Below are 17,154 nucleotides of genomic sequence, written 5' to 3' on the forward strand. Positions count from 1 at the left end.
CTAAAATAAACAATGAGGTCGGCTCCTTTGCTCTTAAAGGGGCTACCTTAAAAAAAATTAGAAATTCTCACTTTTTCCTCGGTTACCTTTGACCTCAACATGTCTTGCCAGTGAGTTTTGAGAGGGCAGCTTCCTTTTTTTCTTTAAATGTAAAAGGGAATCAGGAAACGAAACTGAAACTATTTTTATTTTCCTCTTAGAAACATGGCTACGGTGAGTAGCGTGGAGGAGAGTCTGAAAGTTGTAGGTGCTTGTTCCTTTTGTTTAGATTATTTTAAAAACCCAGTCACTATAGATTGTGGGCACAATTTCTGTCTCTCTTGTATTACTTATTACTGGCAGAGGGTAGACACAAAATTCCTCTGTCCCCAATGCAAAGAAACCTCTAAGCAGGGGACCCTCATGCCTAACAAGCAGCTGGCAAATGTGATAGAAATAGCAAAAATGCTTTCTCAATGTTCAAAGAGACAACACGAGGACCATCTGTGTGAGGAGCATAAAAAGGAACTGAAGCTTTTCTGTTCAGAGGATCGGAGACCAATCTGTGTGGCGTGTGATGATGGCTCCCAGGATCACAAATGTCACACTGTGATTCCCATAGAGGAGGCTGCACAGGAATACAAGGTGTGTGTCTATCTTTACTATCATAACGTGTCCTGGATAACAGATCTCACAGTGTTCCTCATAGACGAATCTGTGCAGGAATACTACTACCACTAAATATTTTTATAATGTTACAAGATACGCATAGTGGTGTAAAGACACAGAAGATACAACCCCTGTTCTGTAGAGCTTACAACCGGGTTGATTTTAAAAGCATTGCTCAATCAAAAATACCTACAAATGGTGTATGTGGGCTGCACATGAGAAACGCAGATTTTAAAAAACTGTAAAATACATTTGTATGTACCTGTGTGTGAGTGAGAAATAAGGGGCAGGACCAACACTTAGTGTGTAACTCCATATTTTAAAACTGAAAACCACTGCACACATATGGCTAGTATAACTCCATCCCTGGGTTAGTCCTAGGGGAATTCTGCGCTACTGCGGAGTGCAGAATTTGCGCAGAATTCCCCCATGCGCAGAATTGCCAAATTCTGCGCATGGGGAATTCCCGCGAAGATGAAGGCCCCGGCATACCGTTCGCAGCGAAGATGAAGGCCCCCGTGTGCCGTGGGACATGCTTCGCTCACACGAAGATGAAGGCCCCAGTTTGCTGTTCATGGCGAAGATGAAGGCCCCCTCGTGCCATAGGATGCGCTCCGCTTGCAGCGAAGATGAAGGCCCCAGTGAGAGTGAATGTGTGTATGTGAGAGGAGAGAGAGAGGGGTGCGAGAAAAGGGGAGGGGGTGTGAGAGAGGGGAGGGTGAGAGAGGGGGAGGGGGTGACAGCAGGGGAGGGGAGGGTGAAAGAATGGGGGGAGAGTGTGAGAGAGAGAGAGAGCAAGGGGGTGAGCAGGAGGGTGTGTGAGAGAGAGAGCAGAGGGGGATGCTTGAGTTTGGGTGCCAGAGAGAGGGAGCCTATATGAGGAGACTGTGAAGGAGTGTGTATGTGTGTGAGAGATTGGGAGCTCGTGTGTATGAAAAAGAGATCATGTGTATGTGAGGGTGCTAGCCAGTGTGAAGAGATTGTATATGTGTGAGAGAGAGCCTGTGTGAAGGGGTGCGTGAGAGAGAGAGACATAGGTAACCTGTGTGAGGATGTAATGAGTGAGAGAGAAAGGGAGCTTGTGTGGGTGTGTATGCAGGAGAGAGTGAGGGAGCCTGTATGAGGGTGTGTGTATGTGTATTAGAGAGAGAGGGAGCATGTGTGTGAGAGAGGGAGGGACAGAGGGAGCCTGTGTGAGGGGCAGTTCTGAGAACGGGGTCGAACTCTGGGACTGGCTATAGAGTGGAAGGGGTTGAGCCTAGATGTGGAGGGGAGAGATACTGGCAGGTGGAGGAGTTGGGGCCTGAGACAGCAAAGTGGCCAGGGGAGTAGGGAGAGCGAGTGAAAGGGACACTCTTACAGTGAATTTCTAGGGAAATTCTGCTCAAAATATTTAAAATTCTGTATCTCTAAGTAATAACTTTTTTTGTATTAATTTAAAATGTAATTACTTAAAGACTCTCATGTAAATTGTGTTATTTTGACCAATATAAAGTTTGCAGAATTTTAAGTTTTTGTGCGCAGAATTTTAAGGTTTTGTGCACAGAATTCTGCCAGGAGTACCAGGTGCAGACTGCATCCTGATGGGGTCATAAAAAAAATTGCTTACTCTCTGGGGCTGGAACCTCTCACCAGCTAACTCTCACAGTCTCTCTTACTCCCAGCGCCAACAACTTTGTAGATAGGGGGAAAGATGTACTTTCAAGACCCAGTGTGACAGGGGTGAGTTTACTTGGCGTTCCTTGGGAGAGGTGCACTCATCCCAACACTATGGAAGCTGAAGGTGCTAGAACACACCACACAGGAAACTTTGGGTTTAGTGTCCAAAATCAAACATTTACTGATGGGTGATCAGGTGGATAAATGGCAAAATTCAAATAATTCCTTTGGTTTCCACAGGTGGCTGTTACAGTTCTGTCTTTTTTTCTCTATCTGTGCAAGGGGTCTATTTATCAGGGTCCAGGGCAAGGGAAACATTCACCATCCAGGGCTTGAATTAATGAGGTTCCCAAATGAACAGGGGTATCCTTGTTGAGATGAAAAAACCCCTTCCAGCTGGGCAAAAATCTATTATACAGTCTTTGCACAGAATCCCAATTATCTCTCTTCCCAGGGGCGAAGACTCCAACTGGGGATCCTCAGATGTGACACAAATTTGGTTTTACTCTGTTTCCCCCAGTCTCTCTCAATCTTACTCACAGATTTTTCACAAATCCCAAGTTGGAAAGAGATCCCCTGGAACATGCAGCTCTTGATATTCCTTACCAGGGCAAGAAGCAGGGGAAGCAAAGCTTTTCCTCCCAGCTCTTCTAACCCAAAAGTTGTTCCTTGCTGTGGGTCACCGCCTCTAAAACCGGAGTTGTTCCTTGCTGTGGGTCACCAACTCTAAAAGGCACCCCAAACACTAGGTTTCCCCTGCCCAGTGCCCAGGAGAGGCCCAAGTGTCTCACAAGGCTCCTACCACAAAAACTGTTAAACCCCCAAAAGCAACCTAGAGGGAAAATCCCAACTATCCAGTGAATTCACTGGAAAAGGAAAACCCTCCTGACCCTGATCAGGGTTTGCCTGCATCCTCTGATTGGGCCTGAAAAATACAATGCAGGAAAAGCTCCTCACTACCTCCTAACTCTTAGCAAACCTAAAAAGGATTATCCCTACAGCTCACTCTTACAAGCTACTTTTGTTAACTCACAGGAGGCTGGCCATCCCAGCACTCTCGAGAGGAGGGGCTGTACACAAATCACTCTTCCCCTTTCTCTAACATACACTTCTGTATTCTTAGGAACTGAAATTCATTAGCGGGCCAATTTTAAAAGGGGGTTACACTCATGGCTGGGCCCTGGGCTCGGGCACACATATAACCCCCGATATATGCCGAAATGCCAGGCCAGTAGAAAGTGGCGTGCCGGGGAGGGCATGATCTGTGGGGGGGGGCCGGGCCAGGATGGCACCATTAGACGCTGTCCCAGAGAAGTGCGCGCCAGGAGCTGACCGGCACATGGAAGATACTTCTGCTCTGGAGGAGCAGTAAGTATGAAAAAAAAAATAGGGGATAGTTTTAGTTTTGGGGTAAGGAAGGTGAGGGGAAAGATAGGAAGAGTAGAGTTAAAGATAGGAAGAGTAGTGTTAGGGAAGTTCCCTCCCAGTCCGCTCCTTAATTGGAGCGGACTGGGAGGGAACTAGTCAAGGCCTGATCACGTCGCCATATGTACTTAATAAAATACCCCCCTGCGAGTAGCAGGCCGCCCGCATATACGAGCAGATGTTAAAATCCGGCGCGCATGTGTGCCCAGATATTGCATTTTATAACATGCGCGCGGCGACACGCGCATGTTATAAAATCGGCACGCCCATGTACACACTCTGGGAACCGTGCGCACATGGACACGTGCATGCTGCTTTTAAAATCGACTCCTAAGGGCTTATTTATGTATTTTTAAATTTTATATACTGCTAATTTCCAAACAAATGGTTCAATGTGATTTACAACAGTACATCCATAAAAATCATAACGAAAATGTAAACATTTTATAAAACATAATATGAGCACAATAAAATCAGTTAAATGCTTTCATAAAATAAAAAGTCTTCAATTTTTTCCTAAAATGTTTCAAATCTCTTTCCAACTGCAGCTCTAATGGCAATCCATTCCATAGTGTAGGTGCAACATGTGTGTTATTTGTAGCTTATATTCTCACACTGGAGGAATCGCCAACAAATTATCTGTTTGATCTTTGCTGCCTTATGGGTTTGCATTTTTTAAATTTATTTGAGGGCATGGATCTCATAAATTTAACAGCTTAAAAATGACAATTAGTACTTTATATTGAGTATGCCATTTTACAGGCAACCAATGTGATTGGTACAAAACTGGACTAATATGGTCAGTACTTTTGAGACCCTTTAAAGTCTGTGCTGCTGCGTATTAAACTAATTGTAATGCTCTACTACTCGTTTGAGGTAAACAAAAAGATTGTTACAGTAATCTATTTGATTAAAAAAGATTGCCTATAAAAAGACTGTCAAAAATATTTTAGTGGCATCAATATTTTTAGTTTAAAAAAAGCATTTTTAACAATCTGCTTTAAGTGCAGTTTAAAAATCTGTTGCAAGTCTAATGTCACTCCAAGATTCCTAGTCTCAGCAAAATGAGTTTCCCCTAAGTATTTTACATTAACCATTCCCTAAGCAATATGTTTTTCCCTGTCCAAAGCAAAGAGGGTTTTTTTTTAAATATTCAATGTTTAGTGAGTATCACCAAGCCATTTCTTAATTTCCATCATTCTTAGTTGAAAACAGGTGGCTGAAAAAGCATCATCTGCACTCGGAATATATATCTGAGTATCGTCAGAGTAGAGAAAATAAAGTACTCCCTAACCCTTGCAATACATCACACCATAGACACATAAAAATATTATAAAGAATCATCAAGGTGGATCGTTCAAGGACACCAGAATTGCTATGTTTCCAAGATAAAATATTTTCCTTATAGTGAACTTGAAATTGTCTATTTGTCAAAAATGATTCAGACCAATGAAGTACAGTTCCACCAATGCCAATTTGCTGTAAATGGCATAATAATATCTTATAAGATTTTTTGGGGAACACAAGAACATATGCTGCACTCAGCAACAATTTTGTAAAACACAACAAGTGCAGGAAATGTTTCATAGTCCGTCAAGTTTCCAAATGTGTTTTTATTTTTCTTGTTTTTATCCAAGCGGCGACTCCACTGCTTTAACAATTATACTTTCAATGGGTCCCCCATTCAAGCATTTCGATTTGCTCTAAGTTCTATGTCCCTCCCAAGGCAGCCTCGGCGAATCACGGGTCCGTGTTGGGGGACCCATTGAAAGTATAATTGTTAAAGCAGTGGAGTTGCCGCTTGGATAAAAACAAGAAAAATAAAAACACATTTGGAAACTTGACTGACTATGAAACTTTTCCTGCACTTGTGTTTTACAGAAGATAAGATAACATAAGACATAAGAAATTGCCATACTGGCTCAGACCAAGAGTCCATCAAGCTCAGCATCCTGTTTCCAACAGTGGCCAATCCAGACTACAAGTACCTGGCATGTACCCAAACACTAAGTAGATACCATATTATTGATGCCAGTAATAGCAGTGGCTATTCCCTTGATTAATAGCAGTTAATGAACTTCTCCAATAATTTATCCAAACCTTTTTTAAACCCAGCTACACTAAATGCACTAACCACATCCTCTGGCAACAAATTCCAGGGCTTAATTATGCATTGAGTGAAAAAGAATTTTCTACGATTAGTTTTAAATGTGCTACTTGCTAACTTCATGGAGTACCCCCTAGTGCGTCTATTATCTCTCTCACTACAATGCATCCTAAATTCAGCTCATGACTTATCTTTCACCAAAGATGCTAAACTCATATAACACCTCTTCTGAAGTCACTGCATTGGTTCTCTATCTGTTCTCACATACAATTCAAGCTCCTCTTATTCATCTACAAGTGCCTTCACTCTGTAGCTCCTCGCCACCTCTCCTCTATCTCTCACTATACCCCTCCTCATCCATGCCGCTCATCAGGCAAGTCATATCCATGCCCTTCTCCTCTATTGCCAATTCTTGACTCTATGCTTTCCACCTGGCTGCACCATGTATGGTATCAAAAGCCACATTAATATCTAGTTGCACAAGTACTCCCAATTTACTCCATTCCAAATCACAATAGAGACTATCAACTAAAGACAACAACAGAGTCTTTGTCCTATGGCTTTTATGAGAACTATATAGATTTGTATCTAATACCGCCTTTTCCTCTACAAAATCTTCTAATTGCACATACATATGTTTCTCTACTATCTTACCAAGTGTGGGGATATTTGAGATGGGACGAAAGTTAGAGACATCTGTCAAAGGCAAAGAAGGATTTTTTTGAACTGTTTGTATAGTGACCTTTTTTAGTCTGTCTGGGACAGTACCTACAGTAAGTGTCATATTAACCATTTCAACTATAAAACTATGAGACATGTCTTTTAAATTCTTAATAAAGGAAAAGGGACATGGATCCAACGCAGAATGTGTTGACCTCAGGCCATTTATGATACTTGTTGTTTCCATTAATGTTACCTGTCTGAATAATGTCCAACTAATATTTTTAGTCGATGGAAAAACAATAACCTCTAAGCAGATCAAACTGGGTCTTTATCAATTTTGTCCTGAAAAACGTTTTCCAAGCTATCACAAATCATGAATCCGTTGATTATTAATCACTTTTTCTTGTTAAATGTTTCACAGTCACAAAAAGTTCTAATGCCCTGTTTAATGATTGCTGAATCCTAGCTTGAATAGAAGTTCTCTGAGTTTCCCTACAGAATTTCTTATATTCTTTTAATTGTAACGTGTAACTGTGACTGTTTACTAGTAATGTGACCGTAGGATCAGTTAGCCTAGATATCTGCAAAACTTTACTGCTTCTCCTGATGCAGAGCAAATCTGTAGATCTTGAGTTTTAGGACTTACAGAATAGGGTGAGGGGTCCGGGTCAACTGGGTGGTGTGCAAGATAAAGAACCAGAGGGGTCTGAAAGACCTTAATATAGAAACTAGACAATGACAGCAGAAAAGGACCAACTGGTCCATCCAGTATGCCCAACAATCAATCTTATGTTAGCATCTGCTGTGCTATTCAGGTCAACCCCATATTTAGTTTCCCAAAACCTTCCCATGTTGGGACCCTTGCTGGTTGCTGTCCAAGTCCAATTTCTGTTCCCACTTGCCGCTGAAGCAGACAACAATGTTGGAGTTGCATCAGACGTATCAGGCTTATTGGCTATCCCCATGCACTCATTTCTTCATTTCCATCCCCTCACCTTTAGGGATCCACAGTGTTTATCAAACTGGACAAAACTGGTGGACTAATTTGAAAACTGGGAATGGGCCTTGCACAAGCATGTTTTAAAATCTGCTGACATACACGCGTAAAAGCCGACAAAGTCCTATGGAACACATACACATGCTAGCTGTGCTCAAGTGACCTCTTAAACTTGGGAGCATACTTATGCTTGATTGGCACATTTTACAATATACACATGCAAAAACGCACACGATGAAAAATTCCAGCGTATCATTGCTCGTGTACCAATACGAGTATGTGAGCACACGCACTCATTTAAAACGTCAACAGACAGACATTCAGAACAGGCCTAATTTTAGTGGACCAAAGGATCATTGTTTTTAAAGTCTAAGGAAATAAAATATTGTGGCACAGTAAATGTCTCCCTTACATTGTAAGCCCTCTGGGGATAGGGAAATACCTACAGTTCCTGATTGTAATCCATTTTGAGTGCCAAAAGTTGGAATGTAAATAAATAGGAAAGATAGGAAATCTGGAGGGGAACAAGAAGTTTCCAGAAAGACACAGAGAGAATACTTCCTCCTGTTCGGACTGAGAAAAAAAGTACAGGAAAAAATGAATTTTTCTTAGCATTCCACACCAGTGTGTTATGCACCACTATCAGCAGATGAAGATGGAGCAAAGCTGACATCATGGTATATATATAGCCCTGCACCGGTAGCAGCCCACCAATATTCTCTGTCTCCAGCAGATGGTGGATGTGCATCTCCCTACTGGGGATTACTTTAAAAAATGATATATAGAAAATGAAGGAGAAAAGAAGAAGGAAATTGATTTGCCCTGCTCGCCTGTCGTAATACCTTATGGTCCCTCCCTCAGTTGCATTTTACTGAGGTGATATCTGCGGATCCCTTCCTCAGATGAGTGCCTCAGTCTGGTAGCTGGTTTTCCAGCATGGACTTAGCTTAAAATAAAAACAGCTGAGATGTTAGCGGGTGCAGGAAGCCGAGTGCAGCAGTGAAGGCCTTTGCCCTTTCTCCCCGCAGCCGGAGACCGACACTATACTTGGCCGGGTCAGCTTGAAGAAGATGCAGGATAGCAGAATCGAGGCTATTCTTACACAGGCTTCAAGGTGGTGGCAGTGAATTGCAGATGGCCTCTTGCTTCGCCCTGATGGATCTCTCTTCCTTGCTCTCTCTTAGGAAGTTGATGAGTTTGGTTTGAATTCAGGGCAGTGCCCTATGGCCTCTCCACCCTGGATGAGCCTGATCTCATCTGATCTCATAAGCTAAGTAGGATTGAACATCAGCTGTGACTGATGAATGGGTGCTGAGACAATCTAAAGCCTAGTATTACGAAATGGCCTTTTAAGGATCACTCTGGTTTCAGAGTAAAAAAAAAAAAAAAGAAATGGCCAATAAGTGGGGTGAGCCTCGGTTATCAGAGGATTAAATGCAGGTGCCATGTTCATTCGGCATGGTACATTGTTCTGGTGGTTTTCAAAAGTTTTCCACCCTACAGAGGAGTGACTTTTCATAGGGCTTGAACTTTGAGTAGGTTCAGTCCTACGATTGGCGGTGCCCCCCTCGAAACCCCTCAATCAGGGTGTGCTGAACCACTCCCAGGATCTGGAGTTAGGATGTCCCCTGTCTCTCCCTTTTAGTGGAGGTGGGTCAAGATCACATAAGGCCAGTGAGGTCTGGAGGTGATGAGATGGCTGTATTCTGGAATTTCTGCTTGCCTTGGGATGTTCAGCTCAGTGGAGTGTAAGTTTCTGGACTCCTCAGCCTGTGGATTGTGATACCAGGGCCCATGTCTCAAGATAATTTGGACTGATATTCTTTCGCCCATCCCGGCATCTCAAGGGAGTCACTGACCTTTGCAAGTGAATCATTCCCAAATGGAAACCTTACGCTTGCTGATGAGAACATTAAAGTTGGGGGAGTTTATTAAGTCTCTGGGGTGTCAGAGGAGTATCTGCATATTCCCTCTGGCTGGAGCATCAACAGTTTTCTGCATTTTACTGTTTTGGGGCAATGTCACTTTTTAAGTGCTACCCTTTGGATTGGACACCATGCCCAGAGCCTTCTCTAAGGTCATGATGCTGGTAGCAGCAGTGTTGAGAAAGGATGGCATTCTGAGCCACCCGTACTTTGATGATTAGCTAATTCAAACCAAAATCTATGAAAGAGAATTTTCAGGCCCCACACAGGGTGATCTCCCTGCTGCAGAAAAACTAGGCTGTGTGGTGAACTTGGCCAAGAACAATCTGCAGCCATCCCAGACACTGGAGTATCTAGGTATAAGAAGCAGGACAGGTGTCCCTGTCAGAGGTCCGCATTTAGAACTGATGGTGCTGATGCAACTGTTGGCAGAAACAATATGCCCAGTGATGTAGTTTATGTACATGTGCACAGGGTGATGGCAGCCATCCGAGAGAGGGTTCCATGGACAAGGGCACATTGTGTCCTCTTCAGCGCACACTGCTTATGCAGTGGAGTCTACAGTCTCGGAATTTCTTGATACGATTTTAGTTACAGTGAAGATCTGCCTCCAGCTGTAGTGGTGGTTGCAAGCATGTCATCTAATGAGGGGCTTTCCCCTATGAACACCAGACTGGCTACTACGCTCAACGGATACGAGCCTCCAAGACTGGGAGGCTTACTGTCAGGAGTTGAAAGCGCAGGGGTGCTAGAGTACTGAGGAGTACCTCTGGAGCATCAGTTGGCCGGAAGCCTGTGTTGTTTGGTTGTCTTGTTTGTGATTCGTTGATCGCTTGCAGGATCAAACGGTTCAAATAATGTCAGACAATGCTATTTCAGTGGCTTACATTGGCAGGGAGGAACCAAGGGCCAGCAAGTGTCAGAGGCAATAGCCCAACTCATGGAATGGGTAAAAGTACATCATTAGGAGTGTTATACTCACCGGCTGTGGGCCATCCCGGCCGGCCTCCCCGGCTCTCCGACGCTCCATTCCAGTGACTGGCTCTCGGGCCACGGCACCCAGCTCTTCCCGATGCGGCCGGCGTCTCCCCCACGCCGCTGGGGCCGCCCCAGACCTGCCAGCACATGGGGCTCCTTCCTCTTGGCCCTTCCCTTAGGCGTGCATGCTCGCCACCTGAGGGGATTTAAAGGGCCCACGGCGGGAAGATTCCGTGGGCCCCCTCAGATGACATCAGGGCTCTTGCCCTATATAACTCTGAAATGGACATCGATCAGATGACTTGGCAACAGGTCACCTCACTCTGGGATTCAGCCTTCCTGATCCAGCCTGTCTGAACCAGCTTCCAGCCTCCGTGATCCAGCTTTCCTAATCCAGCCTTCAGCCTACCTAATCCAGCCTCTCTCCTTCTTCCCTTTGGATGGATCTCCCAGTCTCTTGATCTTGGACCGGATTTCATCTTGCTTCTCGCCGCCAGCCCCTGATCTTTAGACCGGATTTCACCTTGCTTCTCTCCGCCTGCTCTGACCCCTGGACCGGACTGACATATCTCTTGCCTCCTACCTCCGGTCAGGGACAGAACTCCGCTCACATTCAGTCACCCATGCCCTCATGGTTTGTCTTCGCAGAGGCCCACCTAAGACCAGCCGGCCTTGGTACCCAAATGCTCAACCTGCGATGAACGTGGCTGGTAATGGCGAAGTTCCAGCTGACCCTGTGTCTCTCTGGCCTTGCCTCCCGACAGTGGGGACCTGTGGGGGCTTCCCCTCAGGTAGCGCCAACTCCGCCTCGGGCCAAGGGACCACAATCCGTACCGGATTCATAACAAGGAGATATCAGCCTTGCATATTGCAGGGAAAGACAATGTTAGAGCCGATTTTCTAAGTAGACAGTATGTGGATCCAGGAGAAAGCGAATGGTGTGAAACATTCTAGCTCATAGTGGGCTGCTGAGACCTCCCGTTTCTAGGCTTGCTGGCAACATCACTCAATGCGAAGGTTCCTCGCTTCTTCAGTTCTAGGAGAGATCTGAAGTTTTTGGGCATTGATGCTCTCATGCAGGAATGGCCGGAAGGCAAGCTTCTAAGACACACATGGGTTGGTACTACTGGCAGTGCCAGATTGGCCAAGGAGGCTGTGGTGTGCAGATCTGCAAAGGTTTCTGGTAGAGTATCCTTTCAGATTTCTGGTCCACAGGGATCTACTATGGCAGGAGTTTGTTCTTCTTGAAGATCCGACTTGATTTTTGTCTTACAAAAAAGGCTCAGTTGAGGAAGCGTGGGTAGTTCACTGCAGTGTTTTCCACCTTGCTTCCAGTGCGAAAGTTATTTACTTCCTTAGCCTATGTTCACATTTCGCAAATGTTTTTGATTGTCTGAGGAATGAGGGGGTTTATCCTCATTTGGTTAAAATCCCGCTCAGTTTGGATTTTTGCAGGATGGATCGTGTAAGGACTTTGCCTTTAAAACCTTGAAGGTATAGGTGGCGGCTCTGACCTGTTTCTGATGTCACGTGAAAGGTAAACCCATGTTGGCCCATCTGGTTTTGGCACGGCCTTGGAAGGGATGAAGCATCTTCGTGCTCCTTGCGATTGCTGGTTGATCTGGTTCTTGAATTCTGGCGGGTCCCACTTTTCGACCACTGCATATCCTCTTCCTGAGGTTACTTGCTAAGGGAAGATGTTCTGCACATAGAGTTTCCGGATTGCGGGTTCTGTATTGCCAGGAACCATCTCTGCAAGTGTCTCCGGGATCGGTCCAGATGCAAACTGTTCTGTCTTTTTGGCCAAAAGTGGTCTTAGATTTCACTAGAATCAATCAATCCCTGCTGGCCCTGGGCAGGGAGAGAGAGGTGGAGGAATATAGCTTGCTACGGACTTTGGGTATCAAGCGGCATATCTTGAGGTATGGGAGCATTTTAAACCTCTTCCCACCCTTGGCTGCCGGATAGAGGTGCCTATTGTCCTCCTGAATGGCTGTGTTTCCGGGGATTACTGGTAAGTGTCAGATCCAGTCCCTATATTAGTAATATTACACTTGTCTGACCACAATGTTTTCCTGTTAACGGAGTGTTTGAATGGTTGTCTTGATGGTTATGATCATGTATTCTTTAGTTGTTCATAGTTGGCTTTTGCATAGAATACTGGCGGGCTGATGCTGGTGCAGGGGTATATATACCATGACATCAGCTTTGCTCTGTCTCCATCTGCTGGTAGAGGTACATAACCCGCTGGTGTGGATTAACCGGTCTTCATTAAAGAAAAGGAAATTATCAGGTAAGTCGTAATTTCTCCTTAGAATAGAAGCAAATGAAATTCAGCTGAGAATTCTCCAGTGTATTAACAAAGTGCCAGTAATATTATACACACAGGGGAAGAGCAGATAAATCATACAACAGAAGAAAGATATGTATGTGTGATATTTATCAGGGATCATGTAACTCTCTGAAATCACAGCAGAGATCTGATACTGAAGACAGATAATATACAAACTATAACAGAACCTTTAGTAAGAATGAAGACATGCGGACATAACAGAAAACATGTTAATTCCTGTCAAGATATGCACAATACAAACCCATTTGGAAAAACTGTCCTGAGAAACCTTGTACACATTCTGTGGGAAAGGTGTAATGCCCCTTACCTCCAGGTAATCTAGCTTCCTTCAGCGTGCTGCATCCTAGGGCCTGGTTGAAACCACTTGCACTTCTGTAGCCCTTTTATACATCATGTAACCAGCATTTCCTGTGGCCACTGACTGATGATGTCTTCCCAGCTCTAGTACATAAGGAAGCTCAGTTCCATCACTCAACACCTCAGCAACAGGTCCTCTGCCATGCTTGCAGTGCATGTTGCTTTCTCGTGCCTTGTTCCTGCTCGCCCTGCCTTTTGCATCGTCCCTGCTTTTCAGCCTCTGTCTTGCTGCAGCCCTTCCTGCCGTCACCTTTTTCCAACTCACCCTGCTTTTCTCCATTCCAGCTCTTCAGATTGCTCTCTTGTGCCTGAACAAAACCTTGATATTGACACCACCTGATTTTTGCCTGCTCTGACCACTGCCTGGATACTGATGCTGCTTGATCTCTACCATTGCCTGTACACCTATGCCGCTTGATCTCTGCCTGCCCTGACCTCTGCCTAGCTCACGACTTTCACTACTTTTCTCTAGACTCTTGCCTAAGTCCTGCCAGCCTCAGAACCCAAGGGCTCAACCTGCAGGGGAAGAGGCTAGTAAGGTGAAACCTAATACCTTGTCCCAGTCAGAGTGAGTCTGCCTGCTGTTGGTGTTGGCCTAATTGGTTTGCCTGCTAGGCTATATCACCCACAGTCAAGGGCTCATACTCTGTGACAGATTGCTGAGGCCATGAGCTTGGTGGACTCACCCTCAGCTCAGGCCATTTATTATTTATTATTTATTTATTTATTCAGTTTTATATACCGATGTATTTATTCAGTTTTATATACATTTGTACAAAATCTAAAAAACAGACATATTACTTAAATCAAATTATACAATTTAAATACAACTTAGTCATAAAATAAAATTGAAATAAAAGGAATTAGTTCATAAAGTAAAAATCACTTAAAATAAAAGAAAATAAAGAAAAAAATAATTAAAATGAAAATAAAATCACTTGCTCAATTCTGTATCAAAAGCTTGATTAAAAAGCCACGTTTTTAGAGCCTTTTTAAACAGTTTCATATCTCTTTGTAGCCTCAATTTGGGTGGCATAGAATTTCATAGTTTTGGACCCGCCAACGAGACAGCTCTTTCTCTGACAGTTGTTAATTTGGCACTTGCCACGGAGGGAACAACAAGGAGTCCTTTACTAGCAGAACGTAAATTATGTTGGGGGGGGGGGGGGTGTGTATACGTAACATTGCATTCAGCCAGTCAATCTGTTCGGCATAAATTGCTTTATGAATCAAACAAAGTGTTTTATATTTGACTCTTGCATCAGTCGGCAGCCAATGAAGTGCTACAAAAGCACAGGAGCAATATGTTCTCTTTTGTTTATTCCTGTTAAAACTCTAGCCGCTGAATTCTGTAAAATTTGAAGCGGTCTTAATGTTGTTTGAGGGAGACCTAAATATAAGAAGTTACAGTAATCTATAATTGTAAACACTAAAGCATAAACACTAAAGCGTAAACACTAAAGCCATATCCAGATTAGCTACTGAGTTCCAGCAGCAGCAAGAGCAGCTTAATCAAATAGCTGGTGTTACACTCTTGGTAATGGTAGACCCTTGGTGCTGTGGTGTGGTTCATGCAGCCCAGGGAACAAGCCCACTAGGTCCACATTGACAGCTGGCGGATGAGCCCAGAGACAGGTCAACTGGAGCTTCACCTATACCAATTATTTTCTCTATAGGTTGAGCCCTTGGTTCTGGTGACTGGCAGTACTTATGTGGGTCCCTAGGGCAAGCCAAATAATGGAATCCAAAGCCAGGCAACGGTCAGGGCAGACGGAGACAGCAGATACAGAAGATGAGCCAGAGGACATGGCAGGCAGCAGGCAAGGCGAGGTCAGGTCCAAGCAGGTGTTGGGTCCAGACGGCAATCCAGAAGTCAAAGTCCAAGCAGAGGTCAGAATCCAAGAAGGTAGGCCAAGGAGAACAAAATAAAGACCAAGACCAGGGCAAGATGAACAAGATGAGGCAAGGACACTGCAAAGTGAAAACACAGGAACAGAAGCAGGAACACCGGGGCACAGGCCGAAGAACTCCAGGAGACCTGTTGCTGAGGCCAGGATCCAGGGCTTCTACAGGCACCAGAAGCACCGAAATGTTTTTTCCACCATGGTGTCCCTTGACCCAGGTGGAGACTAATGCATGTGCACTCATGTGCATGCTTGGGAGCAATGGCACTTGCACTGTGAAGTATGGTGTCGCAGTGAAATGGCAGCATCCTGGGGTGAGTGAGGCAGCTCGCTGGTAACAGCTGGTTTGCTTCAAGGTCTTGCCATTCGCATGGATGCCATGCAGGCCCAGCAACTGCCACCGGCACCTGCCATGCCACCTCCGTCAGTACCAGTCCATGTTCCTAGACCTATGCCACATCTGACACCTCCACCCAGGTATGACAGGGACTCTAAAATCTGTAGAGGATTCATCATCCAATGCTTAATGCATTTTGAACTGCAAGCCATCAACTTTCCTTCTGATCAGACTAAGGTAACATATATCCTTTTTGGCTGGGTTAGCCTTAGCTTGTGCATCCCCCCACCCCCCTGTGAGAGAGGAATGACCAACTCATGGGGAACCTAGAGGAATTCCTGAAACACTTTTGGCATATCTTCAATGAGCCAGGCCATGCCTCCTCAGCTGCTTCAGAGCTACTCTGCCTCAAGCAAGGCACAAGAATGGCTGGGGGCTATGCCATCCATTTCTGGACCTTCGCCTCTGAGTTGCGCTGGAATGAGGAGAGTTTGATCACCACCTTTTGGCAAGGCCTTGCTGAAAGGAACTAGCCAGTAGGGACTTTCTGGCAGGCCTTGAGGACCTCATTGTCCTCTCCATTTGAATTATGTCTGGTTCCAAGAACGGTCTAGAGAGAAGGAATCCTTCCGACAGCATTTAAAGCTTGAACCCAGGTTTCAGCGTCCATTAGTGGTCTTCACTAAAGAAGTCCCTTCCGCTTCCACTTTTGAAGAGCCTGGGAAAGACTGATTATCTGAAGAGGAAAAACAGAGGACCTGGTAGCTTAACCTCTATCTTTATTGTGCCGACCAGGCGCACGTCACTATTCAATGTCTTGGGAAATTCCTGGAGAGGCAACCCTAGGCCATACTTCACCTTCTTCTCAGATGACAGTTGCCATCCACCTCATGGTGAACAATGTTGACATCATGGCCAAAGCTTTCCTGGATTCAGGAGCCACAGGAAATTTCATAGAAGAGTCCTTGGTACGTCATCATAATCTACTGGCGGTTCCATTAGTGAGGGTATCTTTTAACTATGGAAAACCTCTTACTAGTCTCCTGACTAAGATGACTACTCTGCTGACCCTACAGATCGGAGCCTTATATCAGGAACAGCTCTTCCTCTTCATTCTCCCTAAGGCAGTGTGTATCCAGTTATCCTGGGTCTACCATAGCTGATCAAGCTCAACCTCACCATTGATTGGCAGGCACTGGAAATCTCCTGCTGGAGACCTTGGTGCCCTCAGAAGTGCCTCTCTATGGTTTCTCCAACCATGCCTGTTGCCCAAACTTTGGTATCTGACTTTCCAGGACTTCCACCACAATATGCTGCATACGCTGACATCTTCAGTAGGAAGCAGACAGAGACTCTGCTGCCATATAGGTCTTACAACTGTAAAATTGACCTCATCCCTGACAAGACTTTCCTAGAAGCTGTTTATATCTATTATCCATTCCAGAGACCCAAGACATGTCTGCATACTTCAATGAGAAAATGGCGAAGATTTTCACTTAATTGGACCTTCAGGGCATCTACAGTCTGATTCATATTCAATAAGGCAATGAATGGAAAACAGCTTTTAATATTTGAGATACACATTATGAATATTTAATGAAGCAATTTGGCCTGTGCAATGCCCCAGCAGTATTTCAGCACATGATAAATGAGAATTTTTGGGATCTTTTCCAGTCATGTGTGCTAGTCTGCCTCAACAATATTCTTATCTTCTCCCAATATTTCCCCAGCATTAGATGCATGTGAAAACAGTGCTGCAGAGACTCTGGGAGAACCATCTGTATTCCAAACTAGAAAAATA

At 44.6% G+C, this 17,154-nt stretch overlaps 1 protein-coding gene across 1 annotated transcript in view; it reads left to right on the top strand.

Moving 5' to 3' along the window:
- Nucleotides 1-204: 204 nt before the first annotated feature.
- LOC115088727 (E3 ubiquitin-protein ligase TRIM39-like) overlaps nucleotides 205-17,154 on the top strand; it is a 100,190-nt gene continuing 83,240 nt past the window's right edge. Inside the window, exon 1 of the mRNA XM_029596969.1 lies at nucleotides 205-624. Coding sequence (XP_029452829.1) covers nucleotides 205-624 — 420 coding nt within the window. The remainder of the gene's footprint in view (nucleotides 625-17,154) is intronic.

The sequence above is a fragment of the Rhinatrema bivittatum genome, chromosome 3 (genome assembly GCF_901001135.1).
Source record: "Rhinatrema bivittatum chromosome 3, aRhiBiv1.1, whole genome shotgun sequence".
Taxonomy (NCBI): domain Eukaryota; kingdom Metazoa; phylum Chordata; class Amphibia; order Gymnophiona; family Rhinatrematidae; genus Rhinatrema; species Rhinatrema bivittatum.